General features: G+C 36.2%; 1 protein-coding gene across 4 annotated transcripts; it reads right to left on the bottom strand.

Annotated features, from left to right (window-relative positions):
* Positions 1 to 32: 32 nt before the first annotated feature.
* LOC131167914 (calcineurin B-like protein 3) lies at positions 33 to 11799 on the bottom strand. Of its 4 annotated transcripts, none has more exons than XM_058127002.1 (10): positions 11656 to 11759; positions 11464 to 11541; positions 10009 to 10163; positions 9442 to 9524; positions 9190 to 9249; positions 8879 to 8987; positions 8527 to 8579; positions 4319 to 4399; positions 2934 to 3046; positions 33 to 326 (listed from the first exon to the last, which is right to left on the bottom strand). In XM_058127002.1, the coding sequence occupies exons 3-10, from the start codon at positions 10130 to 10132 to the stop codon at positions 269 to 271; spliced, it is 681 nt and encodes a 226-aa protein (XP_057982985.1). In that variant the 5' UTR covers positions 10133 to 10163; positions 11464 to 11541; positions 11656 to 11759; the 3' UTR covers positions 33 to 268. The 4 variants fall into 4 exon arrangements, with proteins under 4 accessions (XP_057982985.1, XP_057982978.1, XP_057982991.1 ...); XM_058126995.1 differs by having other exon boundaries at positions 11640 to 11754; XM_058127008.1 differs by lacking the exon at positions 11464 to 11541 and having other exon boundaries at positions 11542 to 11799.
* Between the last annotated feature and the right edge of the window lie 11998 nt (positions 11800 to 23797).

The raw sequence follows: 23797 nt of genomic DNA, 5'->3' as shown, positions 1-23797 counted from the left end.
ATCACTTTCAGAAATATAATTCAAGGAAAGAATGAACTAAGGAATTATTGACCATTATAATTTCCAAAACCAAATGTAGAAACAAACAATCCATGTCATGAAAAGAAGAAGAATGTTCAATTAAAAATATACACACACAGCCAGGGAACTCATAACAACAATGAACACAATGTAAAACCTTCCTCACAATCTTTTCAGTGCATCGTCATCCAGAGAGAAGCAGGTGTCTGATAATGCAGACTAGTAAACTTGAACCCAGACCTCAAACTCAGGTGTCGTCAACTTGTGAATGAAACACAAAGCTTGGAAATGTCGTAGTAATGTCCCTGTTCAGGAAGGGGGAAAAGAAGAAATGAAAACACATCATTACCATATGCTGCCATAATAGAAGTGAGAACACTTGAGTGATTCATCAAAAAATATATCATTCTCTAATATATCTTATAGATGGGCCTAAAGAGATGGCATCATCCATATTCCATCATCCTATCCTCAAAGAGTCGCATCTAATCTAACTCCAATAACCATTGATTAGGACTGGTTAGTCCATTATCACAAACAAAAGAGGCAAGTTCATAACAATCAAATGGCCACACAAGAGTTGCTTTATAAATGGAATCAAGTGGTAAGCAGAGGGGCTTAATTAGTGTATTCATGTTCATGCAAGTGTTACCTAACAACATAACTATAAAAATACAAAGCAGAATCTAGTGCATTCCTCATCTTTTCACTCTCTCTGGTTGGCTAAGTGGCTAATGGTGTATTCATGGTTGTGCAATGCATGCTCGTAACAAAAAAACTGTAATGCTAACAAGTGGATGCGTATTTAAATGTTGTTGTGGAGGGTGGGGCAGTGGAATTAGAGTTGCATTAGAAGCTTGACAGGCTTGCTTGGATAGAACATGAACATGACACACACAATCATTTGTGGGACCTTCATTTCTTTTGGGGTGCTAGATTATTCTTTAATGCTTAAGCCATGCCTATATTTTCCTTAATTGAGAGGATAGACAGATCATCAATTAAGTTATTCTGGGTGAGGGTCTAACTACATAATATGAACTAGGTGGAGCTTGAAAGCAGAAAATGTGATTAAGTTGAAAATGACAAAGGAGAGAGGGCAACCATTTTATGGAAAAGATATAGTGAAAAGGTGTAAGATGAGTGGAAAGGTAGAGGTAAAATTGACAAAGAGAGTTGATAGTGTCATCCAGATGTATAAAAAGTAGTCTAAAGAAAAAGAGAGAATTGAGGCAGCAGTGTAGAAATATGAAAAATTTTGGAGGGTATGGGCATTTGGAGGCAAGAAAGGATGTGGAGAAATCTATTAGTGAAGCTAAACTAGAGTTTACAATAACTTGCAGAGACAACTAAACACTAAAGATGGGGAGACTGAGTTGAGAGCTAGGCAATATCATGTGTATAAAATGGATGATAATGCAGTAATTAAAGAAGATATAAAAGAAAGATGGCAGTATTATTCTAATTAGCTATTTAATAAAAATCAAGTGGAAGGCCTAACCGTGGAATTGATAAATAAAGAAAAAGGCGAGACATTTAAGATGCATCTATAAAATTAGAGTAAATGACATTAAATATGCACATTAAAGGATGACAAATAAAAAGCTGTAGGAACCTATGATTGACTGGTTTATTTTCCAAGATTACAAAGACTAAGAATGTCAAATGAGTAGAGGAAACGGACTTTAGTGCCTAGACATAAAACAAAGGAGATATACAAAATCGTATTAACTGCTGTGGAATTAAGCTTAAGAGTCATAAAATGAAACTTCGGGAAGGATAATTGAACAAAGATTAAGATTAGAAACGAGAGTTTCAGAAAATCAGTTTGTTTTTATGCCCAAGAGAACAACAATGGAGGCCATATATATATTAAAGAGACTACCGGAAAAGCTTAGTGAAACTATGAGGAATTTGCACATGGTCTTTTTGATGCAGAAAAATCTGATGATAGGACACCAAGGAAAATTTTGTGGTGAATTCTAGGAAAGAACAAATTGAGATCTAGTTATTAAGGATATCTATGATAAGGCAGTAACTACTGTTAAGACTGTAGGAAGAGAAACTAGGAAATTCCAAATGACAGCATGAGTGCATTGAGGGCCTACTTTGAATCCTCATTCGTTTGCTTTAATTATGATGAACTCACTAAACATATCAAAAATGAATTTCCTTGGTGTATGTTATTTGTGGATGATATTATTGAAATAAGTGAAACTAGAGATGGAAATATAATTAGAGGTTTTAAGATAAATAGAAGTTAGACAAGGCATAGAATACGAATTTAGTAAATCTAAGATACAACAACAAAACCAAGCCTTAGTCCCACTAGGCATAAAATACAAATTTAGTAAATCTAAGATATATAATAAAAAAAATATTAACCCTAACTGTCACCCTGATAATAAATTTCTTTACCTTGAATTTATTCAGTAAACAGGAGGAGAAATTGAAGATGTGATACATAAAGATACAGCGGGATGGGTAAAATGAAGAAATGAAGAAATATTGTATGATGTTGAGTAACTAAGAAAACACCATATCTAAAAAAGTAAATCTCTAAAATGCGAATGTTCCAGTAGATGAATGGCATAACTTTAAAGAAAAAAGCAATGAATGAACAGATCCACAGTAAGCTAGGAGTAGCTCTTGTAGAAAATAAGATAAAAGGAAAGTCAATTGAGATGGTTTGTGGACTTGCAGTGTAGTCCAATTAATAGTCTAATAAGATCAATTTGAAATACAACACCTTCATGTCTCAGGCTCACAACATATTAATACTGAATCAAAACTCATCATGTCCATCTCTAACCATGGGATACATCAATTATGATAAAAGAAATCAACTGTACATTATTAGTATTGATACTCATAAGCAAATAAAATAAACTGACAACAAATTCAGCACTTACTTGAGGTATTGAAGGGTCATATTCTTTAAAAGAGATGGATGCCGCAAAACAAGGCTTCTCCATTCTTCCTTATCGATCTTCCCGTCATGCTTTGTATCGGCTTCCTCAAAGGTCTGAAACCCAAAGAAAATCATGAAACATTTTACAAGAGCTACTTTTTTTAAAAAAAAAATGGAGCTATTTTGCTAGAAACATTTGACAATCTTGCGATACTCAGTCCACAGTGGCTTCCTATGACTATGAAGTATTGCAGCCAAAGAGTTCCAACATTTGGTGCCAGAGCTCAAGTAATAAACCCCTTAACCCTTTCACTTAGATCAGATATACCAATTAAAAAAGGCTTTTTTTTATTATATTTGTCTAAAGTGTCCTAACATGACTTCACAAATGCTGAACCGCGCCTAGTTTGTGAATGTTGAAGTAGAGAATGCCTTTTATTGCTTAAAAGACCAACTCCCTAATGAATTTATCAAAAATAACGTGGAGCAATCTGCCAGATGAGCACTGTGCAACATCAAGTTCTCACAAAATGGATAAAAAAGAGAATGTTTTGTAACAAGCTATATACACACACATGTATCATGAGCACTGTGCAACAGCATCAAGTTCTCACAAAATGGATAAAAAAAGAGAATGTTTTGTAACAAGCTATATACACATACAAGTATGTATCTATATACATAAAGTCTTAATTCTTTGCAAATAAAAGCGTAGATTAAGCTGGAGATGAAATATAGAACCACCATTCAACTGCAAATAAGTTGCAAAAGCAGACTAGGCAGGTAAAGCAATTAGAGAATATTTATTATCTGCCACATTTAATTGATGTAATGATAATTGCGTGAGGAAAATGATACATATTTTGATGAATGAGCAAACTGCCTATTCCAACTCCAGAAACATAATAAATGATCTTGATTTTTGTAAAAAAACAAATTACTAGCCTGACATTTTATCTGGTCAGAATAGGCAGTTGACCCACATCCAGATCATTTATTCATAAAAAAAATGGGGCAATTTATTAATAATTAAAATACTTAGACTTCCAGTAGTTCTAAAATTCAAATTCAAGAAAAAAAACACTGCATAGAGGGCAACTAATCAAACTTACCTTCCGTATGACCAACAATTGTGTATGCAATAGAGGTACAGCCTGGACTAAAGATTTGTATAATTTTGAATAGGCAAGCCCGAGGCTTGATAAATTTTGCATTGAGTTTGCCCACAGGCTGGCTCATGCCCAACCTTAATACTTACAAAGGAAGAAAGATAAAGATAGATTTTTTCCCAAGGTAAAAAAGAACGTATGGATCATGGGGGATGATAAACAAACTGCAAATTGTAATGAAATGTAAAATTTGAATCAAATTGGGTTGAGGAAGCACCTTGTCAATGATACTTTCTATAACATCATCTGAAAGATTCATACCAGATTCAGCCAGTGTAGCCACTACCATTTGTTTCACCTAAAGCAAAATGAAGTCACTTAAATAGCTAAATATGCCTGAAAGTGCATGCCACAGAAAGTAACAAAAAATCAAAGATACAATATAACAGTTTGTTGTGAATTCAGCATTGTTGCTTTAAGAAGACAAAAACCAACCAAAGAGAGTAGAGGCAACTTATATTGCCATTTGAACACAGATATCTACATTTGATGTTGGCGTTGCATAGCCCATTGCTATGCAACGCCTTTCTCTCTTGGAGGGATAAAACAAGAAAACAGAATGTACAAGAAGGAGCATGAGAAATCCTCTGCAGAACAGAAGAGAACAAAGAACTATAAAATTACTATAAAATTAATACAGCCAACCAGTCAACCTGTAGATCCAATACACACACCCCTCTTAAAAACCAGCTGCAAAATCTTATAGCCCATTGCGAAGTCACCCAACCGAATCCTACCCCAAAGAATAGACCAAGTCATCTAGTTGCTTGTAAGAATATTTAGCAATCCATTCCAACAAAATACCCCAAAAACAAGAAAAGAAAACACCTACATAAACCCGAGCCTTTTATATTCCTACCGACCCAAAAGGTGTAATTCGCCAATTGAGCAAACCCAGCTGTCTCTCAAAATAACAAAACAACTTATTAAAACTGTCCGTGAGGAAGACAATGCATAATAATATGAGAAGCAGATTCCAAAATGTCAAAGCATATACACACATATGGAGATAAAGCCTTAGAAGGCTTCCTACTCTACAGCACATTGCTGGTATACACTGTATTAGGAACTACCAACCAAATGAAAGCCTTAATATTAGAGGGCAGTTTGGCTTTCCAAATACCATGATGAAGCGGAAAGGACATGCAATCAAAAATCAATTGCTCAAAGAAGATGTAGAGGAATAAACCCCTGATGAATCTAGAACCCATGAATGAGCGTCCGGTCCTATTGAAAGGAAGGAAAGCCTACTACAAACATAACAAAGAGGAGAGTTCCTGCATCTCCCTATCATTAAGAGACCTATGAAAATGGAAATCCCAAGAGAAGTTATCCCCATTTAGTGATCAAAAAAGAAAAAGTAACAACATTGTGCAATGAGCAGAGCCACTACAAACATGGAAAAGGAATGGAGCCTCTTTTTTTTTTATTATTTCTTTCTGCCATATCCTTAATATCAGGTTGGTTACACATACAACTGAAATGGAAACCAAGCATTTCATGGTTCTTCCACTCCGGCCCGAAGAGTAACTAAGACCAATTCAGTCACGTTTTCATGTTCCAATTGAACACTTTCCATTTTTTATGATTCCAAAGGAGAAGTTTATTCTTTTTGCAGACCCGATCACGATCTTATAAAGTTATAATAAGGATAAGAAATCTTTCTCGATCAATCCCTTTGCTCCCCCATTCTTCGAGAATCAGAGATCCTTTTCAATTTAAATTTGTTCATTTGGAATCTGGGTACTTCTACTTCATTTTATTTTTACAGAATCACCCATCCAAATGTCTTCCCAAGAACAAATGCGAAAATCATGACACACAACAAATTTGGTATAAGGTATGAAGAAGGAATACACCTGTAAATCACACCTCAAAAGACTCAAACAAACATCTTATTCCGAAATTTGCATCCCACCCATTTACCTACAAGCCAAATTTACTTTTAATAACTATGTGCCAACAGGAATTCTCCTAAAAGGGAGTCATTTATCCATTAAGTAATGTTTTTAGACATCAACTTACAAAGACTCAAACCACTCCTTAGACTTACAAATAGCCCCCCAAGTAACCAAATGATTCTTCCTCTCCCCAACCCCATTCAAAAGAAAATCACTCATAACCCTCCCAAAAATCCAAGCTACCCCTGCTTGAATTCTAAAAAATTAAAAATAAACAAAAGATAAAGAGGGATACTAGAAAGATTATGCTTGAATGAGGGCAATACTAGCTGTTCATTCCTACTCACATAATAATCTAAGCCTCAAATAAATATTTACTTTGTATTGTTCAACTTTGCAGTCTTTCTGCAACAATGGTCATTCAAGGTTCCACATTTTCGTTCGGCCATATAATCACACATGGATGTGCCAAAAAATTAAAAATAATTTTTTTTTGCTACATATGCGAGTCTCATGGAAAAAATCTATAACATGGCTTACCTTATCTAGAAATATGGGGGTAACTCACACGAGGGCATTTAACCATGATAATTTCTACTTAAGTGCTTAAAATCCACAACCATTGTGCAAATGTTCCACATAAAGTTCAATGGTGGCATTCAACACTTCATGCAAACTCCACTTCTTCAACTATTTTGAAAATTTGACATTCTAAAGCTTTAATCAGCATCCATGGATTTAAAAAAAAAAAAAAAGAATGCAATGAGAGAATTATAGTAATTTTTATTTCATTCCAATTACAACCAAACTATTTTGAAATTCAAGAATTTGAACTGATAAAAAAGAATTCAAACCATGATCCATGAATCCTTAGTTATAACCGAACTATTGACAAATTCAAGAATTTGAACTGATAAAAAGAATTCAAACCATGATCCAAGAATTCTAATGTTGTTAAGTTTATGCATGAAATAATGATTCATAAATTAATACTAGAACAACCTCTATTTTAACTTTCACCTCAACCAATGGTAGAGGTAGGACCTTGTATCAGTGGTGGCATCGGAGCTTGTACTTCAAGATTTCTAGGAGTTGTTTGGTTTACGGGATAAAAAAAAAAAATGTTTTCTTGGAACGGGAATGGGATGCTTACCTCATGGGAGTATTTTTATTTAGTTTGCATTGTATGATTCCCAAGAATGTACTCACGATGCCCATGCCTCAACATGGGGATGTTGGCAGTTAGCAGGCATCTAAAAAGATTAATATTATGCCCTTGACTTATTTATGACACAATATATGAACAATAATCATATTCTCAAAGGACAAGCTTACTCAGAATGCTATATTATAGGGCATTAATGTCTGCCTGGCCAAAATAGATGGGTACAGGGTATGTATTAGTTCTAAAATAGGATGCCCATGGAAATGGGATTCGCATGTTTTCTGTGAATCCTTCATTCTCTAGAAAAATGGTAGATTACCATCATATCACTTTCTTACCCTAAAGAAAATAAGGAAATGGGATGCCATGGGATTCCATGGACATCACATTCCTAGGATTGTTAAAACTTCTCCAGTAAACCAATCCCTTTTATTGTAATAATGATTTTTGAAAGCATTTGTTATCACATGCAATCATAACATCAACTTAGACAAAATATTCAAGTAACTAAAACAAACAAATACAACGTCAAATATTGTAATTAGACAAATTTTGAAACAAGTAGAAACTCATCTTAAATACTTGCACCAAAAAAATTACAAAACAAATAGAAATATCTTACAAGTTACAATTGTTCACTGCAGGACTGCATTGAGGACTGCCTGTTCTTGATGTACTCTCTATATCTTTCACTTTTGGATTTTTTAAATTCTCAAAACACCATAAGTTTTTATAAATTTGGGTACTTTCACTTTGGATGGGTGCAACTCCAAAGTATTACTTTGAGTGGGTATAACTTTAAAAATTTATGAAACTTCCCATTATAGTTTACACCATGTATATATCAAGGAAGAATTTCAAATCCCAGCGGGATCAATTGCTCCAGTGAATTATAATTGGCTCTGCTCACTTTTAGTGGCGCAACTCCACAGTATTACTTTGAGCGGGTACAACTTTAAAAATTTACGTAACTTCCCATCATAGTTTACACCATGCATATATCAAGAAAGATTTCAAATCCAGGTGGGACCAATTGCTCCAGTGAGTTATACTTGGCTCTGCTCATGACCTCAACTATCCTATAGTTAAAATGAGATAGCTTGAACATTAAATATAATTAATATGCTGGAGATTTGAACTTTGAACTATCTAAAAGTAAATCAGCATTATTGGTACCACGGAAAGAGGAACTGATTCTTCTGTCTTCAAATATAAAAAGGACAGTAACATTTTGCTAAATGCTCGTGCAAGTCAGCCCAGACCGTAATAAAAAGTAGTTGTCATCAAAGCCAATTGAAAGAACCAACTTTGGTTGATTTAGAGGGTCGTATCAGTTTATTTTCAAACTAAAATAGTTACCTCCTGTCTTTCAATGAAACCTTGCTGCTTCAGATCATACAGCTGAAAAGAAACTGCAAAAAACAAACATGAGTTTGGCACAGCCAACATTTTCGCATGTAAGCATGTAGGAAAAGAAGTAATAGAAGATTCAAAACTATTAAGTCATATGGCCATTATAACTAACCAAGACCAATATTAAAACTGAGACAGCTTCCTATCGACACTGAATTCCAATCTCAGTTATTGACCATTATGATTGTCAATGGGCCCTGTACATTCATGCTATGCTATTCTAAGCTAAAGATTTAGTTAAATGATGTTAAAAACACTGGAGATGATGGGAGTTGACAAACTATTTTAAATAACGTACACTCAATCTTATCATCAATCGGGGCATTGGGATGAAAAACTGATAGAGCACGAGCAAACTCTTCAAAACCAAGTATTCCGTTATGCTTTGTATCGAACAAGTCGAAAACCTACAATTTATAATAGAAAAGGTGAATTATCTAATTATCTTCTTCTCAATGCAAACATGCTAAAATTATGCATGCATCACAACATTTGCTATTTGAAGTGCACATCACATGCATAGCATGGTCCAATAAGAACTCTTATGGAAAATAAAATTTACATCAAGCAACTAGAGTAACTTCAACAAATTCGCCTTGGAGAATGTACCCGATCAGCAAACAAGCTTTCCTTTTTATTTGTCTTAAACAATGCCAGTTGAAACTCTTCCTGGAAAATTGCATTGAAAAAGCTCTAATTAAACAATGAGGACTGGAATATGAAAAGGTGTTAGAATGAACCGTAAAATAGATGAGATTGGTATAATCCAGCAACATTTCAAATAAAACATGTAACACTGGTGAAAATATAAAAATATAAATGAACCATATCGACACATCTTGTAATAATGAATATACAAACCTTATTGATCAGCCCATCATCAATCACAGCACTGCTTATCTTCTTAAACAGCTCATATAATGCTTCTATTTCACTTACACTAACTGCATCCACATGAGAAAAATTATTCTATAATGGTAGTAATTGTTTAGCTAGAAAATATATATAAAGAATGATTACCATTAAACCGTATTGAAAATATTTATGAACTAGGAACATTTTACTTCTCTGAGGACATCCTCACATTCAAAATTACATACTATAGACAAAGGGAAGCTACAACAACAACAACAAAACCAAGCCTTAAGTCCCACTAGGTGGGGTCGGTTATATGAATCATTTTCTGCCAATTTATGCTTAATAAGGTGCATAGAAATAAACAAGTAAAGTAGTATTTTTCCAACAAACATTCACGGAATCTAGAGCCAAAAATTAATTAATCATTGAGATATTAACAGTTAACAATGGAAAATAATTTTTTTTTAATTTTAAAATTTTACAATAGAACAGAAAGTAAAGATCAGAAAAACTAAGTAAATTTTTTTTTAAAATTTTTTTCATGATTGTAAATGTTGGTAGGTGCCATACACACTGTCTCCCTTGCAAGGACTTCAGGATCTTCAAGGCCTCTTGATTGTTTATATAAATCAAGATCACAACACCGCAGCAGGGAAGCAAATAAATGCTTAAAACCCTCTATGCACTGCAACATGATATTTTTCGCACATCAAAACACTCCATACCTGTTCAAGAGAGAATAGGGAAAATTTTTAATGTAAGTTCATGCAAAAAATGGACATGTGTGCAGGCAAAAAATCAAACATATCTTTCAATTACTAATTCTGCTGACCCAAAAGGGTCATAGAAAAGCAATCAAAATTTTTATCCTTTTGCCATGACTGGGAAATGTTCATTACAGTCCAAAATAGAAAGGCATGGCCTGTCACATACAAAGAGAAGACTCCAAAAGATCCAAGACAACATGCCTCACATGTATCAAGATACAATAATACGAGTTGAGAGTATAATGGATCTTGTAGCCATGTATTAAAAACAGCGGTTGTCCTGATATTAATGTCACACTGTAGTATCTCTCAACCAATACATCATGCACCCAAACACAAAACAGCTGACAGTATATCATCCTAAGTAAATAACCACTATGGCACTACCTTGCTCTTATAATTTTTAGCGGCTTTTGCATTTCAATCATGTCATAAATTACCAATTTTTTTCAGCCGAAATTAAATCAAGGGTTTAAGAATTAAAACTTGTAAGACTTCATAGTAAACGATATGATAGATTGATTTGTTAGTTCAATGTAGCTCTTCTAGCATGTGAAAACAAGAAATGTGCTGATTTCAGACCTTATAACAAAAAAGAACTACTTCTATGCTCGGATGTGGTATTAAAATAAACAAATCTCAGAGATTAAGTATAATAAACTTTTTGAAACTTGGATTAGAGTTTGACCTTCAGTTTTGCTCAATAACTAAACGCAAAACCCAATTTGCTTAAAACAATCCTGAAATAAAAATGATTTCAAGCATGCTTAAATAATAGAAACATATTCAAGACAATATATCGTCTGTGCAACTAAAATTTCCGCCCAAAATGATTGGATATGTTTCCCTCTGAATGACAGCATAAAGGTCACAGCTTAATAACCAAAAAAAAAAACATTCAAGCCAATAACTAGACCCTAAAATTTCTACTTTCATCCCCGGAAAACCATACAAAAATGACAATATCTTTTTGGCTGCTGTGAAATGAACAATTATTAACTAATTGAGCAAATATCAGCTGAGAACAGTATGACATCAATAACCTTCCACACCGATTGCAAACCCAAACCAACATCAAAATCCACGATTTTCAAAAAATCCCACCTCAAATACAAAACAGATCTCAACAGAACCCTCACATATGTCATACCCACAGACGCATCCGATTCCACAAAATCAAAAAACAAACAGCTGAAAACACAAGGACCGGGACAGAAATTCAACAATAGATCATAACTCGGCGGGACGGATCTAATACCAGCACAGCATCGAACCTTCAATCGCTCAAATGTTCAATAACTCGAAGACGATGCGATGAAGGAGAAAAATCACGCACCTGAAGAAATGGATACAGAGGAAGAAGACAGAGAAGCTCATTTTCAGAGAAACCGAATCGCAGAGGATGATGAGTAGAGCAAACGCAACATGTCTTGCCTGATTAAGAGCTCACCGAGAAAAGAACAGAATCAATCAATCTCTGTGCAGGTTATTGCGATAGCGATGGAGGAGAGAGGAGGGAGGAGAGAGAGAGGTAGAAATATATATATAGAGAGACAAATGGTTACATTTTTTTTTGATTTAGTGTGAAATAATTGCAACTGCAACTGTGGCGAACATGTCGATTGACGTATGGCTCTGGAAATGTGTGTAAAACGACGCCGCTTTAGAAAGATGTCCCGCAGTTGGATAATTGCTGCGTATGTGCCACCTCATTATCGTGCTTACAATAATTTGCATTTACAATAAATATTTTCTTTTAATGTATTATTAAATGTATATATTACATTGTAAATTTTTTAATTATGTATAAAATTAAAATAGATGTGAAATGTGAGAATGGGATAATTTTCATGTTGAATAATTATTTATTTAAATTTTTTAATGGAATGATGAATTAGGATTTTTTTTTTGTAATTTTATCATTTAATTAATTATTTAAAATTCCACTTGTTAGATAATTTGACATGATAGTCTTTTTTTATTTATGTTTATCAAAGTATACACATAGGTTCACACATGTATATCTCGTTTGGTATAAAAATTAAAAGGTGAGTTTAATAATATTGATCCATTTTGTTTCGATACAACACGCATAAATAAAATAATACAATCATCCTTGCAAATATTTTTGTTATTTATTTTTATATAAAGTTATATATATTCTAAATCTATATACTCACAACATTTTGTCAACTTAACAGATTGACATTTAAAATTAAAAATATATTTCTTTCACAACTTGTGTTTTTGACAAAATTTCAATTTAAAGTTGTGAAACGAGAATAGATGCGAATCGACGGTGAAGGATGACTCCTTATCCAAGATGTGTTGACAGTGATTTCGCAGAAGCAAAAGGTTGCTCTGCCGAAGGTCTACACGAACAATAACTTGTTAGAAGCAGAGAGCTTCTAGAAGCACATAGTAGTGATAGTGGTGATCAGCGACTACTGCTCCATCATCAACACTCACGAACCTCCCTAAAGAGAGAAATGCTTTCATAAAGGAATTTCTAAAGAAGAAGAATAAGAATAAGAATAAGCAAATCCAGAATTCTGCAGTGGTGACTGAAGAACAAGAAGAATCAGCTCCAGAATTTCTTTTGTGATCTCTAAGAGAGAGAGAGAGAGAATGAATTATCTTTGATAGAAAGAATTTTTTTTCTTTATTATGCATGTGTGTTAAAATACAAGAGCAGTAGGTATTTATAAGGACTGTTGAATACAAATATAAATGAAATGCAAATGTATAAATGTAAATGAAATGCAAATGCAAATGTACAAGTAAATGTAATACAAATGTAAATGTAAAACTTATATAGTTCTAATAGTTCCCCTCAAGATGGAGTGTATATGTAAGAACCCGACTCAAGATATGTAGATTGAATAAATGAGAAAGGGTAAAAAGGTAAATTTTGCAGACCTTGTCAACGAAGTCATTGTTCTCGTCGATGAAGGCCCTCATACTCTTCGTTGCCGAAATTCAAAGTCTCGTCGACGAAGAGATACCGAACGTGTTGTAAAATATCGGAATAGAGTTCATCGCCGAAGGAGCTGGTTCGTCGACGAAATGTGTAGATGATTCGTTGACGAAGGCGCCGTCTCGTCAACGAATTGAACCGGGTCAAGGGTTTATAAAATATTTTGTTATTTCATTGCTAAGAAACCTCAAAATATATATCTCTCTCTTTAGAACTTGAATCCTCTCTCTACCTCTTTTAAGATTCCAGGTCGCCAATTGCCGAAATCAACAATCCGACATTACCACATGGATCAAGAGGAGAATCTCTACGTTTATAGCGGATCGAAAATTCGTTTTGAGGTTTTTTGGGTTTTGACCCAAAATCCAGGTAAGGCTCTGAATCTGTTTTCGTTTCTGTAGATCTATAGGGAATAGTATTGTAAGGAAGTATTGTTCTTCGTTGTTTAGGTTTTGGTGTCTCGGTTCGTAGTTTTGGAGCCGTAGAGTTTGTATTTCGGTATTCGAGAAAAGGTAAGTGTAACAACCCAAATAATAATGGAATTTAAATAACAGAAGGAGGGTGTGAGATGTAGTAGGGTACTCTGTGGTTGTCCTGTAGTGACCCAAAGAATAATAATATTTTAATCATAAGAGGGAGAGAAAATAGAAACAGAAACAGAAGGAGGCTGTAGACTTCGTTGACAAACACATGGTTTCGTCGACGAAGGTCTTCAGAATTTCGTCAACGAACACAAAGCTTCGTCGATAAGAAAATACCGAGAGACGGTTTGGGTTTCTCTGAATTTCGTCGATGAACACAGGGCTTCATCGACGAATTTACTGAAGGATTCGTCGACGAACCCAATCCTATAAATAGTGGAAACCCAAGATTTTTGTCATTCTCTCGCCGCTCTCTCTCTCTCTCTCTCTCTCTCTCTCTCTCCTACGACTCTCTCTCCCTTCATTCTTCATTTTCGGCCCCACCAGTCGCCGGATCAACGATCCGAAACTACCACGACACTCCTGGCGGAGTTCTCTACGCATCTACCAGAGCGGATCATCGGGAAATCGGAGTTGGAAATCATCCCAAATTCAAGGTAAGGCCTTTTAATCTCCTTTTAGCCTTGTGGTAGTTATAGGAAATGATACAGACATAAAAATACTGATGTTTAGTTCTGGCAAATATTGGTTTCATGGTGTTTTGTAGGAGGCCCTGCGGGTATCGGGCTAGAGTACAGTAGAGACTTTTCAGAGATAAGGTAAGGGAAATATGTTATGTTAGGAAATTTCTAAATATTATGCATTGTATTTATTTACGAAAATTATGTATTAAAGTATGGTGTGACTTGTGAATATGTATGTAGTACGGGAATATGTTTTACGAATTGTAATTTCATGATTTTTATGAATTTCTGTACCATGATATTACGGGTTTAAGTACTATGATTATGTGAACTTCAGTACCATGATTTTACGGATTTTAGTACCATGATTATACAAATCTCAGTACCATGATTATACGAATTCCAGTAGTACGAATATGCAGTTCTATGTTATAATTATTCAGATTTCAGTACGTTATACAGCATCATGGTTATTTCAGTACTTCAGAATCATGATAAATCAGATAGACATATATATAGAAATATATTATACGATATCAGACCCTGTTGGACTTACAGCTACAGAGCACGGTACCGTTGCTATAGATACTATGTTACTTTATCAGTGCAACCACCTATTCAGATAATACGTGGTAAAGTCGACCACCTAGGCCCTTAAAGAGGTTAGGCTCCCCACTGACGGAGTTCAATGATTTATTCCTGGTTGGCCAGCCAGGGTAAATCTAGCCTATGGGCCGCACAACCTTGTCATGAGGAGCATGTCATAACACAAATAGCCACAGGGAACAGTTTCAGTTACTATTACTTACGTATTGATTTACAAAAACAGGGATCCTACTATATACACTAGAAGTATTTTGAATTATAACCATAATACTGATATGTTAAGCAATAGGGAAAGGGGGTGGTGTGCTGTATTATTTGTACTGTACTTTTGTACTCAGTTATTCATGTTTATATGAAACAAATTTCATGATATATAGTAGCTCATTTACCACACACTAGTAATAGCATATTTTCTCTTACTGAGCGTTGGCTCATCCCAGTATTGAAATATTTTTTAGGTGATCCAGGTAGGCGAGTAGATCAGGCTCGCAAATAGAGGGCGTCTGTAGTGCCCCATCAGAGAGTGAGTATCATTTTTGGGAATGATTTTGTGTAACCCTGGCTAGTTGAGGGCATTTTTGGGGATACAATTATCTTTGTATATTTTGGAAAACATTTCAGCACTCTGGTATTGGTTCTAGTATTGTGTATATTGGTTTATGGGTATGTTTGTATGATTTTTGCTTCTTGCTGCTTAGGTTAATGCTATGGTATCAGAGTATGTTTTTTTTAAAAAAAATCAGATAATTAGGCAGGTCGTTACATGTCCAGTTGATGTTTAGGGGAAGATTTTATATGCTGATTTGGTAGTATTAGATATGCACGGATTTGACATTATTTTTGGCATGGATTGGCTAGCGGCTAATTCTGCTATTATAGACTATCGTGTCAGGGAAGCGATATTCAGACCCCCAGGGAAACCAGAATTTAGATTTACAGGATCACGGGTGCAATCCTTACCTTAGATGGTCTCAACAGTTCAGGCAAGGAGGCTGCTCCAGAGTGGCTATCTGGGATTTGTGGCTTTTGTAAAGGAAATGTCAGAAAATGAATTAAAACTTATCAATACGCCTGTAGTGAAAGAATTTACAGACGTGTTTCCAAATGAATTACAAGGTTTGCCGCTTGATCATGAAGTAGATTTTTCCATTGATCTACTTCCAGGTACAGTGCCTATCTCTAAAGCACCATACCGAATGGCACCAGCAGAGTTGGCAAAATTGAAAGACCAGTTGCAGGATTTGCTTGATAAAGGCTTCATAGGACCTAGTGTATCGCCGTGGGGAGCTCCAATGTTGTTTGTAAAGAAGGACGGGTCTATAAGGATGTGTATAGATTATAGAGAGATTAATAAAGTGACCATCGAGAACAAGTATCCTCTACCCCGTATCGATGATTTGTTCGATCAGCTCAAGGGTACATGGGTGTATTCCAAGATCGATCTCAGATCAGGTTACCATCAAGTGAAAGTGAGGGTAGAAGATGTATCGAAGACGGCTTTTAGGACCAGGTATGGGCATTATGAGTTTCTTGTTATGCCATTTGGTATGACGAATGCTCATTTGGTATTTATGGACTTGATGAATAGAGTCTTCCACCAATACCTAGACTAGTTCGTGATTGTTTTTATTGATGATGTACTGGTCTATTCGAGGAGCTATGAGGAGCATGAGATACATTTGAGGCGGGTTTTACAGATGCTCAGGGAGAAGAAGTTATATGCAAAATTTAGTAAATGTGAGTTCTGGCTTGAGAAAGTTGCGTTTTTCGGGACATGTTATCTCAAGAGACAGAATTTCTGTAGATCCCAGTAAGACTAAGGCGGTAGTGAATTGGGCTAGATCGAGGAACGTCCAGGAGATCAGAAGTTTCTTTGGTTTGGTTGGATATTACCGTCATTTCGTTGAGGGGTTCTCAGTTTTATTAGGGCCTTTGACATGACTGACGAAGAAGAATGCCAGATTTGAATGGGATGACAACTGTGAGCGGAGTTTTCAGGAGTTGAAGTAGAGATTGGTCATAGCGCCACTACTGATCATCCCTTCTGGGGGTGAGGGTTATACTATCTACAGTGATGCGTCCTTGAAAGGACTTGGCTGTGTGTTGATGCAGCATGGCAGGGTAGTGACATATGCATTCAGACAGTTGAAGGAGTATGAAAAGAACTACCCTACCCATGATCTTGAATTGGCTACAGTGGTGCACGCATTGAAAATTTGGAGGCATTACCTATATGGCGAGCAGTGAGAGATTTTCTCCGACCACAAGAGTTTGAAGTATTTCTTCACCCAGAAGGAATTGAACATGAGATAGATAAGGTGGTTAAAATTGATTAAAGATTTTGATTGTACTATCAGTTACCACCCAGGGAAAGCAAATGTGGTAGCTGATGCATTGAACAAGAAACCTGGGGTATCAGCGTTGGCAGCTATGGAGATCCAACGTCCTATCATGATGGATCTAGAGAGACTCGACATTGAATTGATAGAGAGTAACACTCTAGTATGTATCGCCAGCCTAGTGGTACAACTTACTCTGCAGGAAAGAATTAAAACTGCCCAGAAAGAGGATCCAGAATTAGTAGAGGTGATGGACCGAGTGTAGAGAGGTCAGGGAGAGGAATTCTGCATTTCAGATGATGGAACTTTACGATTCCGTTCCAGACTGTGTGTTCCTGCTGATGCTGACATTAGGAGGACTATTTTAGATGAGGCTCACAGATCCTTGTATACAGTTCATCCTGGTAGTACGAAAATGTACAGGGATTTGCGAGAGTTTTACTGGTGGAGTGGAATGAAGAGGGAGATTGCTGAGTATGTAGCCCAGTGCTTGACGTGCCAGCAGGTAAAAGCTAAGCACCAGAGGCCGGCAAGCCAGTTGCAGCTGTTGTTTATCCCAAAGTGGAAGTGGGATCATATTTTCATGGACTTCGTTTCAGGGCTGCTGTCGACATCGCATGGTGTTGACCTTATAGGTCATGCCCGGTTTTGATAATGACAAATACTCCTGTATTTAATGAATATCTAGTTAATGTGCAGGTCCATATTTGCAGATCATTAATGACACGTGAAAGCTCAAAGTTTGAAGACAAATTCATACTCTTGATTGTAATATTTTTGTAGTGAAATTTGTCTGTAATAGTAATTAGGATATTTGGTTTGTAATAAGCATACACAACACATGTATGATTTATCTCGTAAGCTCAAAACCAAATACGAACTAAAAGTGACCATAGAGAGACCTTAGGGTGTACCCTTCGGTCGACCGACACCGAATTTTTTCGGTGTTTTCAAATTGAACCCCAAGTGACCCTACGACACACACATTTACACATATATTTTTTAGGCACTTGAATAGGGCTTGTATGTTTCGAAATGGGACCGAAATGCACACATGGTGCACTTTCGTTCGACCAGCCAAGTCAGTTCATTTTGGCCTGGTCGACCGAAACCCTCTATGGTCAACATGTTGACGATCTGGCCTGTAACATCTGCCTTTGATCTCCCCTATCACGACGTCCTCTCCATGGACCCCTACTGGAGCCAGCCTGGAAACCCAGAGACGTATGCCTCTTCCTTTGACTCTGGGCTGCTATGCCTCTCTGTATACCATTCTCGATAATAGAAGCTTTGTTTAGAACCTCGGCAAATGTCTGAGCCCTGAAACCAATCACCTACTCAAACAAGTTTTGCCGCAAACCCTCTTCAAACTTTCTTGCCTTTTCTCTTCATCTGGTGCTAGATGTGGGGCAAAACGCGATAACTCGATAAATCGAGCTGCATATTGAGATACTGTCATCTACCCCTGTACCAGGTGCATAAACTCTGTTGCCTTCGCGCTCCGAACGATAGCAGGGAAATATTGCTTGAAGAACAACTCCTTGAATTGGTCCCACGTCACTGGCACTGGAACCTGCCTCTGCTCCTATATTAGTCGCGCTGATCTCCACCAGCGCTTTGCCTTCCCTATCAGTTTAAATGCTGGAAACACCACCTTCTACTCATCCAAACAAGGAAGCACAGCTAACGTCTCTTTGATGTCCTAGACCCAATTCTTAGCTACAATCGAGTCGTCTCCTCCAGCAAAGGATGGGAGCTTCATCCGCATAAACTGCTCGATCGAACAGTCACGCTCCCCAGAGCTCCTGGCCATTTTTGTAACGACCTCAAAATTCTTATTATTTTCAAATTTTTTTTTAATATATACAATAAACATTCCAACGCAACAGAAACACAAATCATAAAACCATTTATACAATAACTGTACAATACCAGAATCCAAAATATACAGACCATACAAAAATATCCCTCCAGTGTCATCTACTCAAAAGGATATACAGCTCTGACAAAAACTCACCCTATAACCAGGGTGATCTAACTACTTTCTATCCACGAGCCTGATTTGCTCGCCTACCTGGCTCACCTGAAAAATGGTAAAATAATGGGGGTAAGTCGATGCTCAGTAAGTGGAAATATGCTATTGCTAGTGTGTGGCAACTAAGTTAAGAATACTTAAAAATAACAACTGAACTGTAATACAATAAATAATCTATAAAACATATCTTTCAAACATTTCTTTCTTTCTCAATTAAAATATACGGTATCATATGTTTTCTACTTTTCATACTGATAATATATCATACTATTCTCATCATGTACTGTAAAGCTGTTTTCATACATATAACTATTTTGTATCCCTGGAACTCTGTACGTCATGATTTGACCCCTCATGATAGGGTTGTGCAGCCCACAGGCGGGACTCTATCTGGTTGGCCCTCCAGATAAGTCATCATACTTTACACTACCTCAGCTCGGCCAAACTGCATCCTCTCCTAAGCTCGGGACTGACTACTACCTCGTCAAACCGGCCCCCTCAACCCAGTGTACTGGGGAGCTGCATACTCTCTGAGCATGGCTGACGGTACCCACATACTATCTGAGATATGTGGTTGCACTTTATCTGTATCTAACAACGGTACCGTGCTCTGTAATCTATATCTGTCTGTGTATCTTTCCTCAGGGATTTGATACTATATACACTCTTTTACTGTTTTCATCACGTTTCCAAAATTACCGTAACTTCTTCTTTCTGTACTGCAAATGCTATAATCTCTGTATATATAACATTCTGTATAAAACTGTGATACACATACTGATCTGAATAAATATGCATACATGTATATGTATATATATAAATATCTGTTCATGAAACTACTCGTATAAAAACTGTATATGCATATAAATTTCTCTGTATATGTATATCCTTATCTATATAATCTGTAGAACCTTTCACTGAGATTGAGGCGTTACGTATCGCCGTCCCTCAATTTAGTATAGTATAATATATTATAATAACTGTATAAATTTCTTTATCTCATAAAATCTACTCAGTTTAAACTCATATTCTAAAACAAATACTGTTTCAAACTCATATTCTGAAAATTCTATATAGTAAAATGGTGTAGTTATGCATTTATAAAATCTCTAATATCATTACAAAAACTCCTAGCATAGCATATTTCCCTTACCTCAACTTTGAAAAACCCCTATAAAAATCTGGCTTTATACCCGCAGGATTCCTAACTCAATATCCTGAAAACTCAATGTCCCAGAACAAAACATCAGTATTTCTTAGTTTATATCATTTCCTATAACTGTCAGAAAGTCAAAAACTCAATAAAAGACCTTATCCTGAATTTGGGATGAAATCCAACTTCGTTTTCTCGACAATCCGCTCTGACAAACTTGTAGAGAATTCCACCAGGAGCGTCGTGGTAACTTCGGATCGTCGATCTGGCGATTGGTGGGGCCGAAAACGAAAAGAGAAGGGAGAGAGAGAGAGCGACGAGAAAAATGATAAAAATCCCGATTTTCCCATTTTTATACTGCCGGATTCGTCGACGAGACACGTCACTTCGTCGACGAATCCTTCATTAAATTCGTCAACGAAGCCCTCTATTCGTTGACGAAATTCAGGCCGCCTCAGAACCCCTCTCGGTACTTTCTCGTCAATGAAGCCCTGTATTCGTCGACGAAATTCAGGCAGCCTCAGAACCCCTCTTGGTACTTTCTCATCGACGAAGCCCTGTATTCGTCGATAAAATCCTTAAAGCCTTCGTCAACGAAGCTTGGCAATTTCCCGCAACTATGATTATTTAATATTATCTCCCGAAAAAGTCTACGACCTCCTTCTGTTTCTGTATCTATTTTCTCTCCCTCTTATTATTAAAAGGTTATTATTCTTCGGGTCACTACAATTTCAACCATCACCTGCTGGGTGACGCTACGCAGTACTGCGTCGGTATCACCACCCATGCTGGAAGGTCCTAGCCTGTCTCCCCCAGCATTCGTACCACTGCTTCTCGGGTCCATCTTGAAAAGAATAACACACTTAAGAACCTTATTTCCTATACCATCCTTATCTATTTATTTCAACTAAAATTTCATATTCATAACCATCTACCTTCCCTGATCTTAATTCAAAATTCAGTATTGCAACCTAGACACACGACCCAACGATAGTTTACTATGGTTTTCCTGAAATCGTCACTCCAGGGAAAACACAGAAACCACCACGAAAAATCCTGTACCCAGACTACAGAACAACCTCAATTCATTTCCTATACTCTGGTATTGCTTCCACTGCACTTTAAAGTTTACAGAATCTAATAACCTAAGCTTTGATACCAAACTGTAACAATATGCTATTTATTTTCTATTATTAATCTACCAATCAACCTAAGCAGCGAGAAACTGAACTCATATAATCATAATTAAAAATATACAATACAATACCAGAGTGCTAAATACTCTCAACTGTATACATACATAACTGAACTAGGGCTACCCAAAAATATCCACTTTCCCAAAAAACACTCACCCTATTGGCAGGGTAACACTGTAGCCCCCTTCTATCTGCGAGCTTGATCTGCTCGCCTAACTAGATCACCTGAAAAATGTAAACTTATTGGGATGAGGCAATGCTCAGTAAGGCGAAACATGTTATTGCTAGTGTGTGGTAAATGAGTTACAATATTATGAAAATCTGATTCTATACAATTATGTATAACTGAATCTGTAAATACAGTACAAGTACTATAAACCTCCACCTTTAACTATGTTGCTTATCATATCCGTATTTTAGGTTTCTATTCATAATACTTTTATTGTATATAAGTATATTCCCTGTTTCTGTGAAACTGCACGTACATAATAATAACTGAAAGCTTCCCTGGATGGATAATTGTATGTCATGATTTAACCCCTCATGATAGGGTTGTGCGGCCTGTAGGCAGGATTTATCACTGGCTGGCCTACCAAAATAAACCACTATACTCCGTCAAACAGATTGGCCCTTCTTAACCCATATCTGATGGGGAACCTGTCCACAACATAGTTACGATCGACTTATCTACCACGTATTATCTAAATAGGTGGTTGCACTCATAACTGTATATGGCTACAGTACCGTGCTCTGTAAACTGTATCTATAATGGTCCATCAGGGTCTGATACTATATAATAGGTTTCTGTATATAACTATCTATTTTACCATGATTTTGTAATAACTTTATTAACCATGACGCTGAAATGAACTGTTTCTATAACAACTATATTTCTCAAATTAATTGTAAATTTGTATGTCATGGTACTATATACTGTATAATCATGGTATTCTAAAATTGTTGTAAAATATATTTCCTGTCTGTATATTCTGTAAACATAATCTTGAAAATTACTGTAAAACATGTTTCTATACTATATCTATATTCTCAAGCCACACAGTAATTTAAAACATATTATTGTATAAATTTCTGCTGTAAATGATGATAAGGTAAAACGTATAATTGATACTGAAAACATACTAGAATTGCCTAGCATATCATATTTCCCTTACCTGATTCCTGCTAAAATCCTCTACTGTGACGGGTCCTACACCCGCAGGCCTCCCCAACTCAACACCCTGAAAGCAGCATTTCTCATAACAAAATATCATTATTTCTACGTCTACTACATTTCCTACAACTGTTGTGAAACCAAATATTGACAAAAAAGCCTTACCCTGAATCTGGGATGAAATCCAATTTTGTCCCACCAAAGATCCGCTCCAACAGACTTGGAGAGAACTTCCCTCAGAGCGTTGTGGCGGCCTCAGATCATCGATCTGGCAATTAACGGGGCCAAAATCGAAGAGAGAGAAGGGAGTGACTGTAGAGAGAGAAGAGAGAGGGTTTCGGTCGATTTTTCTGCATAAAAACTGAGTTTAGCACTATTTATACTGCGGGCTTCGTCGACGAGCCAAGTCATCTCGTCAACGAGGCCACGAAAGAGATTCGTTGATGAACACCATTTTCTCGTCAACAAAATTCAGAGCTTAGAAAACAACGTCTTGGTATCTTCTCGTCGATGAAACATGTCCTCGTCGGCGAGACCCTCTTGTTCCCTCGTCAACAAATCCCCTGTTTTCGTCGACGAGGCCATGAATTAATTTCTTGGGTTATTATACAAGTTGTCTAAGGTAGTTCCAACATCATATATACAATTTATAATAAAAGCATATTAACCTATTTTCATTTCATAAATCATCCATGCAATTCCAGTATCTTTCACAATCTCATTCATTCGTTCTTTCATACTTTCATTCATTCTTTCTTTCATACATTCATTCTTTCTGTGGTATAAACCGGCACACATCATCTCGGTTTAACCCTTACATACATAGTGCTCGGTATCTAACCGACATCTCTTTTATGCATTTCCTGATAATTATTTGGAACTCCAGTTCCTATATTTCATAAACATACTTTTCATTTCAGTATAATACCATTTCATATCACATGCCACACTCATTTGGTCAAAATATGTTGTACATAGTATATGGCTCGTAAAATATCATTTAATATGGA

This window comes from Malania oleifera, chromosome 1 (genome assembly GCF_029873635.1).
Source record: "Malania oleifera isolate guangnan ecotype guangnan chromosome 1, ASM2987363v1, whole genome shotgun sequence".
NCBI lineage: Eukaryota > Viridiplantae > Streptophyta > Magnoliopsida > Santalales > Ximeniaceae > Malania > Malania oleifera.
Note: the sequence above shows the minus strand (reverse complement) of the source record. Positions and strands in the feature narration are given on the sequence as shown.